General features: G+C 37.2%; 5 protein-coding genes across 6 annotated transcripts; 2 read left to right on the forward strand and 3 right to left on the reverse strand.

Annotated features, from left to right (window-relative positions):
• Window positions 1–57: 57 nt before the first annotated feature.
• On the reverse strand, window positions 58–3582 carry LOC17891655 (probable serine/threonine-protein kinase At1g54610). The gene is made up of 9 exons (XM_023786020.1): window positions 3462–3582; window positions 2986–3058; window positions 2307–2819; window positions 1942–2226; window positions 1543–1860; window positions 1214–1450; window positions 886–986; window positions 597–714; window positions 58–517 (listed from the first exon to the last, which is right to left on the reverse strand). The coding sequence occupies exons 3-9, from the start codon at window positions 2730–2732 to the stop codon at window positions 224–226; spliced, it is 1779 nt and encodes a 592-aa protein (XP_023641788.1). The 5' UTR covers window positions 2733–2819; window positions 2986–3058; window positions 3462–3582; the 3' UTR covers window positions 58–223.
• Window positions 3583–4783: 1201 nt separating this feature from the next.
• Window positions 4784–7857, reverse strand: LOC17891874 (probable nucleolar protein 5-2). Its single transcript, XM_023786665.1, has 10 exons — window positions 7751–7857; window positions 7384–7486; window positions 7235–7276; window positions 6947–7126; window positions 6695–6859; window positions 6336–6536; window positions 5742–6239; window positions 5490–5624; window positions 5234–5338; window positions 4784–5170 (listed from the first exon to the last, which is right to left on the reverse strand). Exons 2-10 carry the CDS (start codon window positions 7459–7461, stop codon window positions 4961–4963), a joined length of 1614 nt encoding a protein of 537 aa, XP_023642433.1. The 5' UTR covers window positions 7462–7486; window positions 7751–7857; the 3' UTR covers window positions 4784–4960.
• Window positions 7858–8059: 202 nt separating this feature from the next.
• LOC17891872 (coiled-coil domain-containing protein 12) lies at window positions 8060–9720 on the forward strand. The gene is made up of 5 exons (XM_006300197.2): window positions 8060–8119; window positions 8374–8507; window positions 8881–9013; window positions 9091–9205; window positions 9426–9720. Exons 2-5 carry the CDS (start codon window positions 8380–8382, stop codon window positions 9485–9487), a joined length of 438 nt encoding a protein of 145 aa, XP_006300259.1. The 5' UTR covers window positions 8060–8119; window positions 8374–8379; the 3' UTR covers window positions 9488–9720.
• A 1-nt stretch (window position 9721) lies between these two features.
• Window positions 9722–10242, forward strand: LOC111831401. Its single transcript, XM_023785468.1, is given in 3 exon segments — window positions 9722–9789; window positions 9977–10137; window positions 10140–10242. Coding segments are annotated over 3 exon segments (318 nt in total). The 3' UTR covers window positions 10229–10242.
• On the reverse strand, window positions 10060–15788 carry LOC17890948 (WD repeat-containing protein 48). Of its 2 annotated transcripts, none has more exons than XR_002834617.1 (19): window positions 15426–15788; window positions 14717–14826; window positions 14376–14534; window positions 14180–14245; window positions 13984–14073; window positions 13540–13833; window positions 13339–13436; window positions 13188–13223; window positions 12971–13091; window positions 12642–12878; window positions 12465–12560; window positions 12306–12371; window positions 12151–12189; window positions 11914–12048; window positions 11388–11740; window positions 11148–11241; window positions 10887–11069; window positions 10462–10756; window positions 10060–10324 (listed from the first exon to the last, which is right to left on the reverse strand). XR_002834617.1 is itself a non-coding variant. In XM_006296982.2 (19 exons), the coding sequence occupies exons 2-18, from the start codon at window positions 14813–14815 to the stop codon at window positions 10658–10660; spliced, it is 2265 nt and encodes a 754-aa protein (XP_006297044.1). In that variant the 5' UTR covers window positions 14816–14826; window positions 15426–15788; the 3' UTR covers window positions 10060–10324; window positions 10650–10657. The 2 variants fall into 2 exon arrangements, 1 of the variants encoding a protein (XP_006297044.1); XM_006296982.2 differs by having other exon boundaries at window positions 10650–10756.
• Window positions 15789–15954: the final 166 nt, after the last annotated feature.

Here is a 15954-nt window from a genome sequence, read left to right on the forward strand (position 1 = left end):
ATAATAATTTACATAAAATTTCATAGAAAGGTAATAATTTCCCTCATTTTAGTGGTGTTTTTTTTTTTTTGTTGAGGTCAATTCTCTTGTACAATACACAAATCAACCCAATAAAATAAAAAACATATAACCCACCAAAAAGGAAAAATCGGTTTTTTTTTTTTTCGCAAAATATCTCTATCAAAAAAGGAAACTTTCGAAATTATCAGATGAAAAAAATCTATCAAACAACGATTCTTTTGCCTTTAACCTTAGAAGCCATCCTCCTCTCCTTGTTGATATCGTTCCTTCTCCTTGTGGATGAGTCAGATGCTCCAATGGGAGCCAAAGGCCCTGACCAACTCTGGAATGGCTCTTTGGAGTAAGATGAAGTAAACGAGTTTGTACTATACGGTATCTCTGATGGATCCAATCGCCGTGACGATCCCACCTGAAAACCGAGCGACCCGTCTTGATGTGGTGGAGGAAACTTCTCGCTTTTGCTCTTTGCATTCGCGTGCGTAATCAAACGCAACCTCTGTTGTAACGAGAAAAGGTTATAAAGATTCAGATATGGAAGTCAAAAATGATTCATTTCTTTTTGTTTGAATTCTTACATCAATGTTAGATTGATTCTCAGCGTTGGCTTCAGGAGCTGGCATTGCTCTTCGGGCTCGTTCTCGAGGTCTCATTCTTCTTCCGCTCTCTCCTTGAGCCTTACGGGCTTCTCTTTGTCTGCAGACATGAATACATCTCTCAAGCAACCATCACCAAACCGAAACATATTCTCTTAAACTAAGACCTTACCAAGCCTATCTATACTATATTCGGCTCTAGTTGGTGACAAGTTTTCTGAAACTGGAATCCCAAATAACGGAATAAACAAACTGAAACAGAAACCTTTACCTCCTATACTCTTCGTCTCGTCTCTTGGCATCAATCTCTTTAGTTGGAGGATATTTCGGGAGATCAGAAGGTTGACATGCCAATGGCTCCGTCGTGAAGAGCTGCACAACAAAAATAAATCAGCCATGGAAGTTTTTTAACCACTATCAAGTCTGTACGCCTAAGATTCAAAAATTTCAAACATTTTACATTCCTAAAACTACTTACACCACTCTCATTTCTATAATCTAAACTTGATAGCCAAACTGTTAATCTGTTTCAAACTTTTCATTGAAAAAAGCTTACATCCTGTTAATCTGTTTCAAACTTTTCATTGAAAAAAGCTTACATCACTCATCAACGCATCTGTAGCTGTCTGGCGCTCAGCTGGATCGAGCGCTAGAAGCGTATCGAGAAGAGAAAGCGCCTCAGGAGAGAAATCTTTGTAAACCTCTCTTAATTTTCTCTTATACTGTGGTAAAGGTTTGTGATGAGCATGCTTATGAGTAGAAGGAAGCCTAATCTTCTTCCAGTACTCTTCCGAAGGCGATCCGCATAACTTATATATCCTATGCAACTGCTCAACCTGCAGCATGAACATTATCCCAGTTCACATTTCATATGAATAACACAAACATTTCTCAACCTTGAAAAGAAAATCATAACTTGACAACTTACCTCATTACGACCTGGCATTATCGGTCTACCAGCTAATAACTCAGCTAAAATGCAACCTGCGCTCCATAAATCAATACCGACGCTGTACTCAATAACACCATGAAGAAGCTCTGGTGCTCTGTACCATAAAGTAACAACCCGATTCGTCATATGTTGCCTCTTACTCGCATCAAAAAATGTTGCAAGCCCGAAATCGCCTATTCTAAGAACTCCTCCATCATCTATAAGTAGGTTTGATCCTTTAATATCACGGTGAAGAACTCCTCGGCTATGGCAATGCTCGAGCCCCGAGAGTAGTTGCTTCATATAGCATTTAACCTGAAAACATAGAAAATATTAACACGATTAGGATTTGCCTCCATTTCTGTGTTGTGAAATCTATTTCACCAAGGAAATAACCTGTTGCTCGGTGAATTTAATGTCCGGACTTGCAGCAAGACCAGCTAAATCATGATGCATATAACGGAACACCAAGTATAAACTACTCGACATCCTCGAAGTAACCAAGCCTTCTAATTTAATGACATTGGGATGATCCAACCTCCTCAAAATCAGAATCTCCCTAGCCATAAATCTCAAGCTCTCGCGTTCATTAACATCACAACGCACTTTCTTTAATGCCACAATGTTTCCTGTCAACAAATCTTTCGCCTTGTACACATTACTATACGTTCCTGATCCAATCTGCGCACACACATAAACAACAAACTTCAATTATCCAAAATCATTGCAAGGAACAAAACGAAAACAGATAGTGCATTCACCTTCTCAATCTTCTCAAAAGAATCCGCTTTCCGTGGAAGCCATCCACTTAGAGCTTCTCCGCAGACTTCAGACAGCCATGATGGCCATCCAGCTGCAACTTGCTCGCCGAGCAAATTCTTTGGTGGGTTGCTTCGTCTAGGGTCAGGCTTAGACCTTTTTCTTTCCCCTTTAGATTTCCTCTCTTTGGCCTCTGTCACAGCTAAGCCATTCTCTTCCTTCTGATCCACAACAGCTTCATGATTCCTAACCGCCTCACCATTAGAAGCAGAAGCAACAACAACAACACTAGTGCTCTCTGGTGCCTCAGTTTTGGTCACAGACACATTGTTAACTTGTTGTCGATTAGACTCAATCCTTGTACTAACTTCGTCTCTAGACCCAGAAACTGATCCCGATGATCCGGGTCGACCCAATACACAACCCATCTCATGAAACTAACCTTCATCTGCTCAACATGTTTATAAAAGAGATCTCTTTGGCGCAATCAAAAGTTACTTTGAATTCAACTTTAACTGCAACACACACATAAATGGAAAATTCAAACAGAAAAAAAAAAAAATCAGGAAACAAACACAAGAAAATTGAGTCCAACTCGAAACCCAGGAAAAGTATCACATCGAAGATCAGATTTGACTAAAACAGGAGACTTTGAAAAAAGGGTTGGTGAAATTCACTTACTTTATGATCGAGGAGACGCGAAATTCTCGACCCAGCTGGTCAAATCTGAAACTTGAATGGACAAAAACAGCTGCTGGAAAAGAAAAAAAAAAACCCAAAAAGAAACAAAATTAAACCCTAGTTTTGAGACAAAGAGGGGGAACTCAGGCTGTGAGACAAGTCAAAGGAAGAAGGTAAAGATCTGATGGAACTTGTTTAGAATCTTAGATACATACATACACAAAGCTGACTCAAAACTCAGGAGAAAGAAAAGAAGAGAGAAGAAAATTGAACAAAAATAGGAATGAATTGAGGGATTTCAAAATTTCCACAAAGAGAGGCAAAAAAGAAGAAAAAAAAGGAAAAGTGAACAATGGAGTCCAGAAGATTTAAAAATGAAACCTTTAAAGCAAAAAAAAACAAAAAGAAACAAAAAAAATCAATTAGGGCTTTGGGAAAAAAGCAAGGTGATACATACTACAGAGTTACTTACTTACCACCATTAATTAAGAAAGAAAAAGACCAACTTTGGGGTAAAATAAACTTCTCAAGAAGAAGAAGAAGAAGAAGAAGAAGTAGGATTGGTTGAACTGCTTCGAATTTTTAAGCTTTTTATTTACTTCTTAAACTCTTTTTTTCTTTTTCTTTCTTTCTTTTTTGTTTTGGTATTGAAACAGACAAGAAAAAGGAATAAAAATGGAAACAGACGAAGATCTGTTGGCTGTTTATTATTATAATAATTATTATTATTGTGTAATCGTTTTTGGACGCAACACAGGTCAAAAAGGCTCAAAGTTACTCCTCTTCATCCCCCACCAACTTATTCAAACACAATACCTCAGAACCATTTTTTCTTTTCTTTCCAGATTTCAAACTAGTCATTAATAACATACTTAATGACTAATCCTTATGTATATGTGTTTTCTTACTTTAAAGCATTACAATATATATTAGTATTCAAATTGATTTTTTTTTTTTTTTTTGTGTCACTAATAACGGTTAATTTCGAATATGAAACGGCTATAGTCATGAGGAGAACTCTTTTTTTCTTCTTCTGTTTTTTTAACACAAAGGTTTTCAATGGTGCTAAAGAAGTGGTTTTGTCAATGACAAGGATCATAAGAAGAATTTTGATCTATGATACTATTGGTCAAACAATATTTATTAACTTAAGTGAAGAATATTTGGTAATGTATCCACCTAATTTTGGAATGTTATCATTAAAATAACACTATGATTTCTTTTATATTCAAATAATAATTTAAAAAAAAAAAAAAAAAAAAAACTGGAAGTGAAAACAATTATGATACATGATGAGAGTTTTCCTTCACTTCTCCAATCAACGAAGCTCCTTTATCAAGACTCAGTTGTAAACCAAACAAGGAACAAAGGCTAAGGTATTAGTGATTACTTCTGTCCTTTAGATTAAACCATTTCTCTTTTACGACTAAAAGCTTTGTATTTATTCATTCAAAGCATTGTAAAAAACTAGAATCATTATGCCAGACAATTTTACTAAACAATTACCAAAAATAAACATGCAATATAGAGTCAACCAAGAAACATACGATCAGGAAATAGAGATATTCTCCGCCTGTAAATCTCTAACATCTTTACTTAATCAAAAGAGTATTTTATTTGGTGGATCTACAGACACGTTTAGTTGCAAATACAATACTACTAATTGCTTATTTTATCGGAATACATTATTTCCTGTCTTCCAGATATGAATAAAACTAACTATTAGATAAAACAATGCACCAAGAATATTTAATATTTTACAAATTATAAATTAAAAAAAAAAAAAAAAAAAGAGAAACAGAATTAATCATCTAGAAGACTAGAGAACAAAATATAAAGTCTGAGGGTAAAGGATTTAAATATGAATTCATCATTCAAAATGATGATTTCAGACAGATAAGTAAACACCTTAACAGCTAATTCCTCTAGATAATAATGAGATCTCACAAAATCATACACTCGAGATAAATCTCTCTCAGTCCTTACTCTTCTTTTTCTTCTCTTTCTTATCTTTCTTCTTGGCTGGTGTTTCAGTCGTTTCTTCTTCCTCATGCTTTCTCTTCTTCTTATTCTTCTTCTCCTCTTTTGCAACCTCTACTACGTCTTCAGTTTCTGCTTCAGCTTTCTTCTTCTTCTTTTTCTTTGATGGTTCCTCCTTTTCTGGTTCCTCTTCTTCTTCTTCCACCTTCTTTTTCTTCTTTTTCTTTGATGGTTCCTCCTCTTCTGTTTCCTCTTCTTCTACTTCCACCTTCTTCTTCTTCTTTTTCTTATCTTTCTTCTTCGAAGACTCCTCACCGTCCTCAGATTTAGCTGGTGTTTGCCCAAGAAGAGAATCTGCAGCAGCATTGTACGTCTGCACAGAACAATCAGTTTAAGATTACTTCATCATAAACTCAAGAACAAAGACAAGCAACTAGATATAAAACGAACTGCAACAGAAGTTTCCCTCTAACACAAGTCCAAAAATAAAATAAAAAGTGTAGAAACAAAGAATTAATCTTCACCTTAGCAGGAGTGATAAGACCACCAGATCCCTTTTTCTTATCCTTGTCATAAACTTCAATCTTAGGTTTGCCTTTAGCTGAACCAGACAGACGACCTAAATCTTTTCCTTCAAGATTTCTCAACCTTGCTTCAAGCTGTGAAATATTACCAAAAACATTATCAGGTATGAAGGAGAAAATAATAATCAAAGATTTTTCAGAGAAAGACCAGAGCTGCAGAGCAGCAAGAGGAAAGTTATTGAAGATTGTTACCTTAGCTCGGTTTTCAAGTCCCATTGTGTTATCTTGGCCATCACCAAGAGCATCAACCCTAATAGCAAGAGCAGACTTAGCAGCTAAGGACCGCGAGATCTTTCCCTTGTGCTTTGGTGCTGCTTGACCAACAACGGATGCATGGTAGATCAAACCGTACTTGGGTGTGGCATGCTTGGTCTTAAGAGCTCTAAAGAGAGCTTTCTCGGCTCCGAGAATCTGAACAGTGCTTCCAGGTTGCTTGGAGAGGTTTAATAAACTACCTCCATGAGAAATTAGACGTGCACCAACAAGTTCTCCAACCAGGGCAGTCAGATTGGGAGCGACAGTGTTCATTCTGCTCTTCAGGTAATCGTAAAGCTGAGCTCTGTACTCAGCAAGAGAAAGAACCTGGTCACAAAGTTCCCGAATGTGCAACAAGTCAAGGTCACTGACTTCTGTTCCCATTGATATCACAGATGCTTCCTTCAGATCTGCCTCAATTTCCTCAGCTAGGATCTGTAATAACAAGTTACATGAGAATATAAGATTATTAATCAGGGCGTTTAAATTAATGGAATTCTCTTCACACTGTTTAGAAGATATGAAAGTTACCTCAGAGAAGTCAAGTTTAGCAGCATTAATCCGGTTTCCCATCAATTTAACAGATTTGGCATATAGGATATTATCTGATATGATCTTAGCAAGCTCAGGAAAATGCCATCCGTACCACTCTCTAACCCTCATAGCGTATGTGTTTAGTTCTTTGTCAAGATCATCGAGCAAACCGATAGCTTGGATAATCATGGTATCCACCTGACAAACACTAAACCGTTACGATATGCAAACGAAGCAAAGACAAACACAGGATAGTTTCATATCAGACAATCAAATCGTAGTTTAATACAGAAGTTACATCCTTTTACATGTCACCAAATAAAAACAATAATATAAGTATTCAGGCGTAGAAATACCTTGTCAGAACTAAACTTTAGCTTATATCTGGCAAGGCTGTGAGACAACCCCAATCTCATAGGAGCCATGTCTTGATCACCCAAACCAGATATGAGTTCTGTGAACTGACTTCTAACACCTCGTAGAAGCTCCATTACAGCATTGTTGTGAACACACTCGATTTTCTGTACGAGTAAAAAACTTTCATAAGAAACAAACGCAGGCCAAACAGGAATAAGGGTGTAATAGTGGGAAAAAGTGAATTAACAAACCAGTTTCTCCTTGATCACATTTCCAAGCTTTGAATCCGCGACAGCCAAGGTTTCACCTTCACAATTAGCTTTCAAAAACTTGCGCAGACCTTTGCTTGGCGTTCCCTCCAGCAACTTAGCAACTGCTTCGAGAGCTTCAGATGTGTTGTCAAACTTGTCGAAAGCTAATAGCTTAACCATCTGGTACACCACAATATTTATGAGAAACTCAAACACTAGAGCAAGTTTTAAAAGATTCAGAACCCAGACACAATGAATTTAATAATGCATAATTAGAAAAATAATCACCTTTCGTGCTGAGTCTGGAGTGTCAAACTCTTTACCCAAATCCTGCAAAAAAAAAAAAAAATTGAAATTGATGACATTAGAGCAACAAAAAAAAAGACAATATAGCCAGTGTTGAGCTAAGAGACTAAAAAATAACGAAGAGAGGTCACCTCAACGTTGGAGAGCTTTCCAACATCTTTAACTTTAAAGAGTCCAAAACCCGCCGGTGTCTCAACTAGTAAGATCATCTTCACAAATATCTCACGTCTCTATCTGAATAGAAAATTAGAACAACACTAAAATCAGAACAGTAAGGAAACGTATCAGAGTCACACTGAGTCAATCAAAAGCTAACATCTTATATAAGAATATAGGGGAAAACAGCATTAATTATAAACCCTATTCCAGATTTTGGTTCACATAAGAAAAAACAGGGTGAAAAGAAGAGATAAACTACAATAACTCAATAAGCCATCTAAGTATTGAAAATACCACAATCTTCAGCATTCATGGTGACGAAAGAGAGGGGTTCATTACCTTAGTTGTATGTAACTCGAAGCTGCTGCAGACAGAGAGAAAGAGGGAGAAGAAGAAGATGGAGACGGACAATCACTTAGGGTTTTACGAGGGTATTATTATAGCTGTTAAAGACGACTCGGGCCTCTCCCAGAACGCTGCGTTTTATAAGCTATAAAAAAATGGTTAACTTGCAAACTTAGGGTTTAGTTTAAGACCCAACGACTGGTTTAATCTTTTTCATAAATTGGGCCTGATTGAATCATTTAATGGCCCGTTTTGATAATTTTAAACGCAGCGTTTCTCTTCTCTTTCTCCTTAATAGTTTTTGAATCCCTTTGGTTCTCTCTCACTGTGTGGAATTTTATAGAGCTCGAGAGAAGCTTCAAGGTACGATTCCAAATTTCCTCGTTGATTTTCCTGGGGTAGAGAGCTTTTTCATAATCCTATACAACTTTGATTTCATTGTGTAGCTCTTTGATTTTGCTAAATCTTCATCCGATTAGGTTCCGTAGATCCTGAAAACAAAAATCACGATTGTTTAGGGTTAGACTCAGTGAGTTGTGTGATTAGTGTTTGAAGAAGCTCACAGGTTGACTTCTTTTGTATGCTTGATGTTTACATCCATAACCTAATTTTTGCAGGAAGTTATGGCTAGTGAAGATGATTCGATAGAACAAAAAGCTGCTGCTCGTAAAGAGGCACTTAGAGCTCTAAGGGCAGCTCAGGAACTGTCCGAGACCAAGGAAGATGGTGAAGAGGAAGCAGTCGAAGAAGAGTGAGTATTCTGTGCTTTGTTTTATGCATATGTTGTATATCTTGATTTCTGTAGACAGTCTTTTTTATAAGAATAATTTATACTTTAGAGGAGGAACAATTTGACAAGCACATAAAACCTGTTCTTGTTGTATGTTGACTATTGCAAAACTAGGAGCTCCCCTAGTACTTTGGAGTTGATTCTCTCCTTGACTGTCACCACTATTTGTGATATAGTCGAGAATGGTGTTAATGCCTAATTCATTACCAAACTGTTTTTCCATTGCAGATTGCATTCTTATCTATACTTTTTTCGTAGGTGATTGGTTTTTGTTGCTTGATTATTCGTGATATCGGGTCATGTGCTTACTTCTTATTGCTCTTTGATTTTACAGTGGTCCAGCCATGAAATTTAGAAATTATGTTCCTCAAGCTAAGGAGCTTCAGGATGGTAAAGTTGCTCCACCAGAGCTACCCAAATTCGAAGATCCAATAGTTGCACTTCCACCTGCTGTGGAGAAGAAAGAGGTGTGTGACTGATCCCAAAAGTCCTTTTTTCTTTGTTTGCTTGACCTGTGCCTCTGAAACGGAATTTATCATTGTAGGACCCATTTGTCAACATTGCTCCAAAGAAGCCTAACTGGGACCTTCGAAGAGATGTGCAGAAGAAGCTTGATAAGCTCGAAAGGCGGACTCAAAAAGCTATGTATAAACTCATGGGTAAGTGGTTACTGTACCTACATTCTTGATATCATCTATGGAAGCTTGATTAAGCAAATTTTAAGTTGTCATGAAGAATAGATTAAGACATTCATTAGTCTGCGGTTTCATGAGTAACACTAAATCTGTTGGTTTACTATACCAAGTCATATAAGTCCAAAATATTGTTTGTGTTTTGCATTATGGAACTAACATATGTATTTTCATCATGTAATGGCAGAGGAGCATGAGAGAGAACGTGAGATGGCTGAAGCTGATGGTGGTAACACCATAGAAACTTGAAAAGCTGACGATATTATCAAAGAAGCCACTGAACATCATATTTCTACTCAGTTTTGTATAACTTTTAAAGCTTCTATTCGAAGTGACTAAACCATAACACTTGATTTCTCTTCTTGTGAAAAACCCTACTACCATAGGCATAGACAGAGTGTATGTTTAATGTTCATGTGTCAAGAAAAAAACGTTTAACAATTTTTTGTGTTTGGGTAGTGATGTCATACTTCGGAGTGGAATATGGCGCAATTTGTGTTTTTCTCAAGATTTGGTCCGTCCATCATCGGTTTTGTCGTTAATGGAACTGCGTTTATTTGTTTGCTTTGATTTTCTCTGGTGTTTATTAACTTTGCTTAAACTAAAAACGTCCCAAACTAGTAGTTCGCTTGTTTTGTACTTTCATAGCCAGCCGAATCTGAGCAGGACATTTGCCCGAACTTGTGAAACTATTCCAAGCCTGTCCGAGTCTGATGAGAAAACAACGCCGAACTCCTAAAAACTTTTTTCTTCTCGGTATGTTGCTTTGTTGGATTTTAGTTACAAGTTTACAACATTGGTTTATTATTATTTCAGGAAACAATTAAAAATAGTTTTTTGTTTTCCAAACTCAAACCTAATATACAAATTTAGTAAAGCTTTCGACACCATCTCACCTAAAACCTTGGACCTTTATTGGTGCCCACTTCTCATGTATCTGTGCTCCAAAGAACAGAATTATTCTCCAGCATGATGCTGAGTAAACACTAGGCCAAGATAAACCAAGATTTATGCTTTTCGAGGAACAAGCATTGAAAGGCTATAGACTTCCATGTGATTAAATGCACCCGCAGACAGATCCAAAATCTGTAGAGCAATAACGGATATCGTGATATTCAATTTCAAGGCTTCCATCAACATAAACTTATGGCTCTTATCATTGTTTTAAATGAAAAAGGGCAATCTACAAAGGCTTTAGTATCAGAAGTTGTGAAAAAACTCACATGAAAAATCTACCAACTCAAGTTTCTCTAACTTTCTTTCTGATGAAAATACCTAAATATGAAATCACCCTCCCATGTTAAAACCGTCAACTAGATGGAGCCGGAGATTAGTCCCCCACAAATTTATCTTGACAAACACACCAACATCATGCATTTTCATAAGTTTTCACCTTTTTCTAATAATTTACCTCAAAAGTTATCTAGCTATAGCAACTCTGTAGTTGAGAATTAGATCCTCAGGTTTCTTCCATATATATGCTCGTACAGTTGCTAAACTCATATCTGGAGATAAGACCTGAAATAATCACAGAAAAAAACAGCTCATTCAGCCTCACACTCTAAAGAGTTAATTGAGACCCAATAAAAGAATACTCTTAAGCGATCAGAAGTTGAGAAATAGTTGAATCTCTTTAAGTCTGACTTGCCTGGTTATTGCACAAGATTTCAATGGAAGGTCTAAGTTTCTGCCAAGACTTTAATCCAGACTGTAGCAATCCATTTCCTGCAAACAGTGGCTGAGGTTGTCCTCCCGAAACACTTGCTGCATCAATAGCTAGACTATCCAACGGATTGTCAAGAACCATCTTTTCCACAACGTAATTGGTAACCTGCACAAAAATGTACAAAGCCAATGAATAACCGAGAGTGCAAGCAAAACTTCAAGCTTGATTTGCAGATAAGTGCACCTTGTGAACTCTTAAGATCCGGGGTGCACTAAGTTTCCCTAGTGTAACCACCTGCACAGTTGAACCTTCACATGGATGTAGGAAGAAGCTTAATCTGGAAATTCAAAGAGCGTTCGAAGTCAGAGATTTTATTGAAAGATGTTTTATCTATTTATAAAAGAAAATGTAAAAACATATGTGATGAAAATGCTAAAAGTCCAAACTATTTTTTTTATTAGAGAACAAGGTAGTGCCGAATACTTTGTATTTTCTCTAGGTGGAAGGCGATTGTTCAAGACAGCGTCCAAGCACCACAATGGGAAATCCTTTTCATCTTCAGTTCCAGTAAACTCGGTTATCTTCTTCCTCCATGGTCCTCCTTGAGAGCCCTCGGTTATGATGGAAGGAGGGGAGACGGAAGAAAACTCGAATGGAGGATACACCGGATCACTAGCAGCACTACTGTCTTCATTTTTTGATGCACTTTGATTTTTTTTGGTATCTTTTACAGATAATGTATCTCCAGAGGAAAGAACTTGGGGTTTTGGTTTGTGCTTCTTCTTAGCCAGCCAGTGACCCAGCAGGCCTTTCAGTGTTTCACGAGCTAGATTAATCTACAAATCACATAATCCAATGACAATAATAGGTTTAATTTAACTAGGTTATAGCAAACAAAAATCTGAAGTATTCAATTATGGTAAAAGAAATCCATTATATGCAACAGTAAGATAAAAAGGGAAATTTCTGATTAGCGTCAGCATAACTAAAATGTAGGCATTTAATCTACCTTATCATCTTCAGGTCTCCCAGAAACTTTAAGGTCTGCTGAATACATCTCAGCAGAGAAGCATTGTGGAGTCTCCAAATGTACAGATAAGCATCCAAGTCGTGTATCCACAGTAAACCATGATGGAATGCTTACCTAAAAAAGGATAAATGAGCAATACATCATTAATGTAAGTAAATCTGCTAATCTCACTAAAGATACAGAATCATAAATTTGAAAATTAATCAAGAGACTTACCATCTCAAACAGTTCTTCTTTCTTCTCTTCAAATGAAATCTGCAGAGATGGCAACAGATATATTTTTTTGACTTAGTACATCTCCATTATTGCAGTAACAGATACATATATCAAATCTTAGAAATTAAAAAGAGATGTCTAGGTTCCGTAGTTACCTTTCCATAGTCCTGTACCACAACACCCCTAGTTATATCCCATAGTTTCACTGCGCCAGCTGCATCCTGCAAAATAAAAACCAAACACATATCATTGACACTTTTACAAAACTATCAATGGCGGTCTCTTACCAGAGACCTCAGAGAAAAAAATTTTACCTTGGATAAAATTTGCCTTTTATTATTCAAAATCTCATGTTGCACAATCGGGTGAGTTCCTGGAACAATTATTGACGGCTCCTTGTAGGCAGGGGGCTGCAGACAACCGAAAAGTTATCACACTGAATCAACAAAGGTTAAACAGAATCATTTACAAGAGGATATTATTATGCTTACTGGATTTAGTCCTTCCAAAGACACCCTCGCCCTATTAAAAGACAAATTCCCAGCCAAGAAAGAGCCACCTCGTTGAAAGATCTTTTGAGGACTCTGTACTTCGGCAGGCCATCTCTCTACAGAGGAGTCCGTAGTTGCAACCCAAATACTATTATCTTGCAAAGCTAATTGCTGAATTGGATGTTCCTTAGTGCACAGCAAAACACTCTCCCTTGTTGCCAAGTCGGTCAAGTATAACTGACAGAGACATAACACATAAATGAAATTGAAAAAAGAAGTTATACACTGGAAAGGAACAAAAGAGAGAGGCAAGTTTGGTTTCTACTCACACATTGGTCTCGTCCACCGCTATAAACATGACTAAATGATGGAGTGCATGCAAGCGCCCAAACAGAATCTGTATGCACCGCATAGGTATGAAGACATCGCTGCTGACCCAGATCCCATAGTCTAGAAATAAATTTAGAACCAGTTAGAACTAAAATGATCACTATAACTTCAGCCACTGGGTATCATAGTTACGAGCTAATTAGAAAAAATACAGACCTTATCATAGAATCAGAGGACCCAGACAAGCAAAACCTGCAGTCTCAAGGTCAGAAACACAAGGAAACTCCGTCAGTCAGAGAAAACTAGGAACCAAAAGGACCCAAAATCAATCATTGCTGCCATGAACAAAAAGAAAAAAAAAACTTACCTGCCAGTTGAGTCCAGAAGAAGCACTCTCACATTATCTGTATGCCCCCTCAGCTTCATACTCTTTGAACCAGTTCTAGGGTCCCAGACACGTAAAACCTGCGATAAAAAGAAAGAACATAGTATTCAGAAATCCAAAACCCAATTATTTATCGGTTCCTGTTCCCAGGTATATTCTCTGCAACCTAGATTCTACAAATACCTTCTCTGTTCCACCAGAGACGAGCATCGACCCAGTATCATTCATCGCCAAAGCATACACAGACTCCTTGTGGCCTTTGGCAATTGTTGGTGTGTACCCATGAGATGGAGATGACTGCACAGAGATATTGTTGCTTGAACCAACAGTTCTTAAACTTGTAACAGGACCATTTGCACCATTTGAAGAAGAACTATCTTCGTTAGCATCATTAGGTTTTGTAACTGGTGACAAAGCAGCTTCGATATCCCATATAAAAACTTCCCCACCGAGGCCACCAGATGCAACAACATTACTCTAAAGTTGCGACATCAAGATAGGATCAGAATGTGACAATTAAAGGAAAAAAGCATGGACAATATATCCTACAAACCTTACACCACCATACCAAGAATTTTTTTTCAGGTGGAACTAAAAAGAAAAAAAGCATGGAGAATGACAAATTACATTTTTTGCCGCAACTGCCAAACAAGTAACATAGTCAGAATGCTGACGGAGAGTCCTCGTACAGACTCCATCTGATAAGCCGTCCCATGTCTAGATACAATTATTTGAGCCGCATTTAGAAACCAATATGGTAATACAAAAACAAAACAAAGTAAAACGTTGGTTATATACTGCGAGCAAAAAAAAATTCACAAACCTTGACCGTAGTGTCTGAAGAACAAGAAACAAGAGTACTTTCACCAGCCAGAGTAGCATCGTTCACCTGACCAGCCAGCATGGGGGTTTGAAATAATTAGATGCACGATAGAACAGGATTCATTTCAGAAAACACAGGATCCTAATTATTGATCATCCCTATACAGCTAAATTTCAGTGCCAGGATAACTATATACCCAGTCAACATGAGACTCAAACGTAGCTGAGCAAAAGGTAGCATCCTCATCAAATGCCCATCTCTTGAGTGTGCCATCACGACTTCCAGTGAAGAGGTAATTTTGATCATTAGAAACAGACGACTTCAGCACATCCAAGCAATTTATGCCAGCACAATGCTGCAGCGTGCACATAACATGAGAAAAACATCATCAGGATTGAGTTGAGAGGGAGATGTCACTTGAGAGTATTTCAACTCTTTTGTGGTTAAAAAGAATATGAAGGAACAAGAACATAAACAAAACAAAGAGAAACAGAACACCGGATGGCGAAAAACCATATTGGTATAAAACAACCTGACCTTTGAATCGTTGGTATCATTTAATACATAGGTAAGCTTTTTCTCTTTGCGAGTGCGGACAGACCCGCCATTACTGCCGGCACTTCCAACCCGGTGCATTTCAAATAATCCTGAAAGGAGTATCACAAAAAAAAAAAAACCCAAACGAAGTAAGGGGCAGACAACCTCGTTTAAAACAGACTAGTTATCATCATCATCCAAAACGAAACAAGACCAACCAAAATATTGCTAAAGACAAAGCTGGTAGTGGACTAAGTAATCTGAATCCAGAAGGAACCAAAAAAAAAACCTATGGGACAGCCAAAGAGATCCCCTATCTCAGAGTATGATTCTCTATTGAGAATCTCAAAAAATCCAGAAAAAAAAAAACAGCAGTTATCCACATGGAATAAAAATCCTCCATTGACTCATCAAAGGACAATAGTCGAAAGATGAAGGAGATCAAAATCAAAAGGCCAGACACAATTTCAATGTACAAGAGACAAAACCATCACTACTCAGCTCTCTGAGACTCCCCACTTTTGATCCCAACTCACAGTACCCAAATAAATAAAAAACAAAACATCAAATTCACACTCATCCATTAAACATACACGATTAGTTTCCAACTAATTGCTCAATTTCTAACAGGATAACAAAAATTTGAACAAAATATCAATAAAAAATAAATAAAGTGGAATCAGTCGTAAGCCGAAATCATCTAACATACCTTAATCCGAAGTTCAGATGTAATCGATGATGGTAACAACGTGATTCAGCAACCCAAAACACACACACACGGTTTTGAAACGAAGACACAAACCCTAGAACCGATCTTTGGCGCGGGGAGTGAATATAACGAGATTTGGGAATCGGATTGATCTAGAAACTCACAAAAGTTTTGCACAAATTTGTAAAATATGACAAATAAAAATTAGAGTCAAGAAGGAAGAAGAAGAAGAAGAAAAGCAAAGCCTTTTCCAAGGCGTGATTGCGTTTGGAAAATTGGAAGAAGAAGAACGACAAAAAAAAGTTTTTTTTTTTCTTTGAAGGAAAACACAAAGCTTTCTCTCTCTCTCTCTCTCTCTTTCTATCAAGTAGTAGTAGTATCATCAACAAAGGCTCGAGAGAGACTTGGTAAAAATCAGCCCATATCACCCAATAGCGTTGTTTAATAAAAATCCAAATATATATTTTTGGGATTTGGATAAACATTACTTATTTTTCTTATTGGATGGATGACTCGCTAAAGTTTCATT

This window comes from Capsella rubella, unplaced genomic scaffold, assembly GCF_000375325.1.
Source record: "Capsella rubella cultivar Monte Gargano unplaced genomic scaffold, Caprub1_0 scaffold_3, whole genome shotgun sequence".
Classification (NCBI taxonomy): Eukaryota; Viridiplantae; Streptophyta; class Magnoliopsida; order Brassicales; family Brassicaceae; genus Capsella; species Capsella rubella.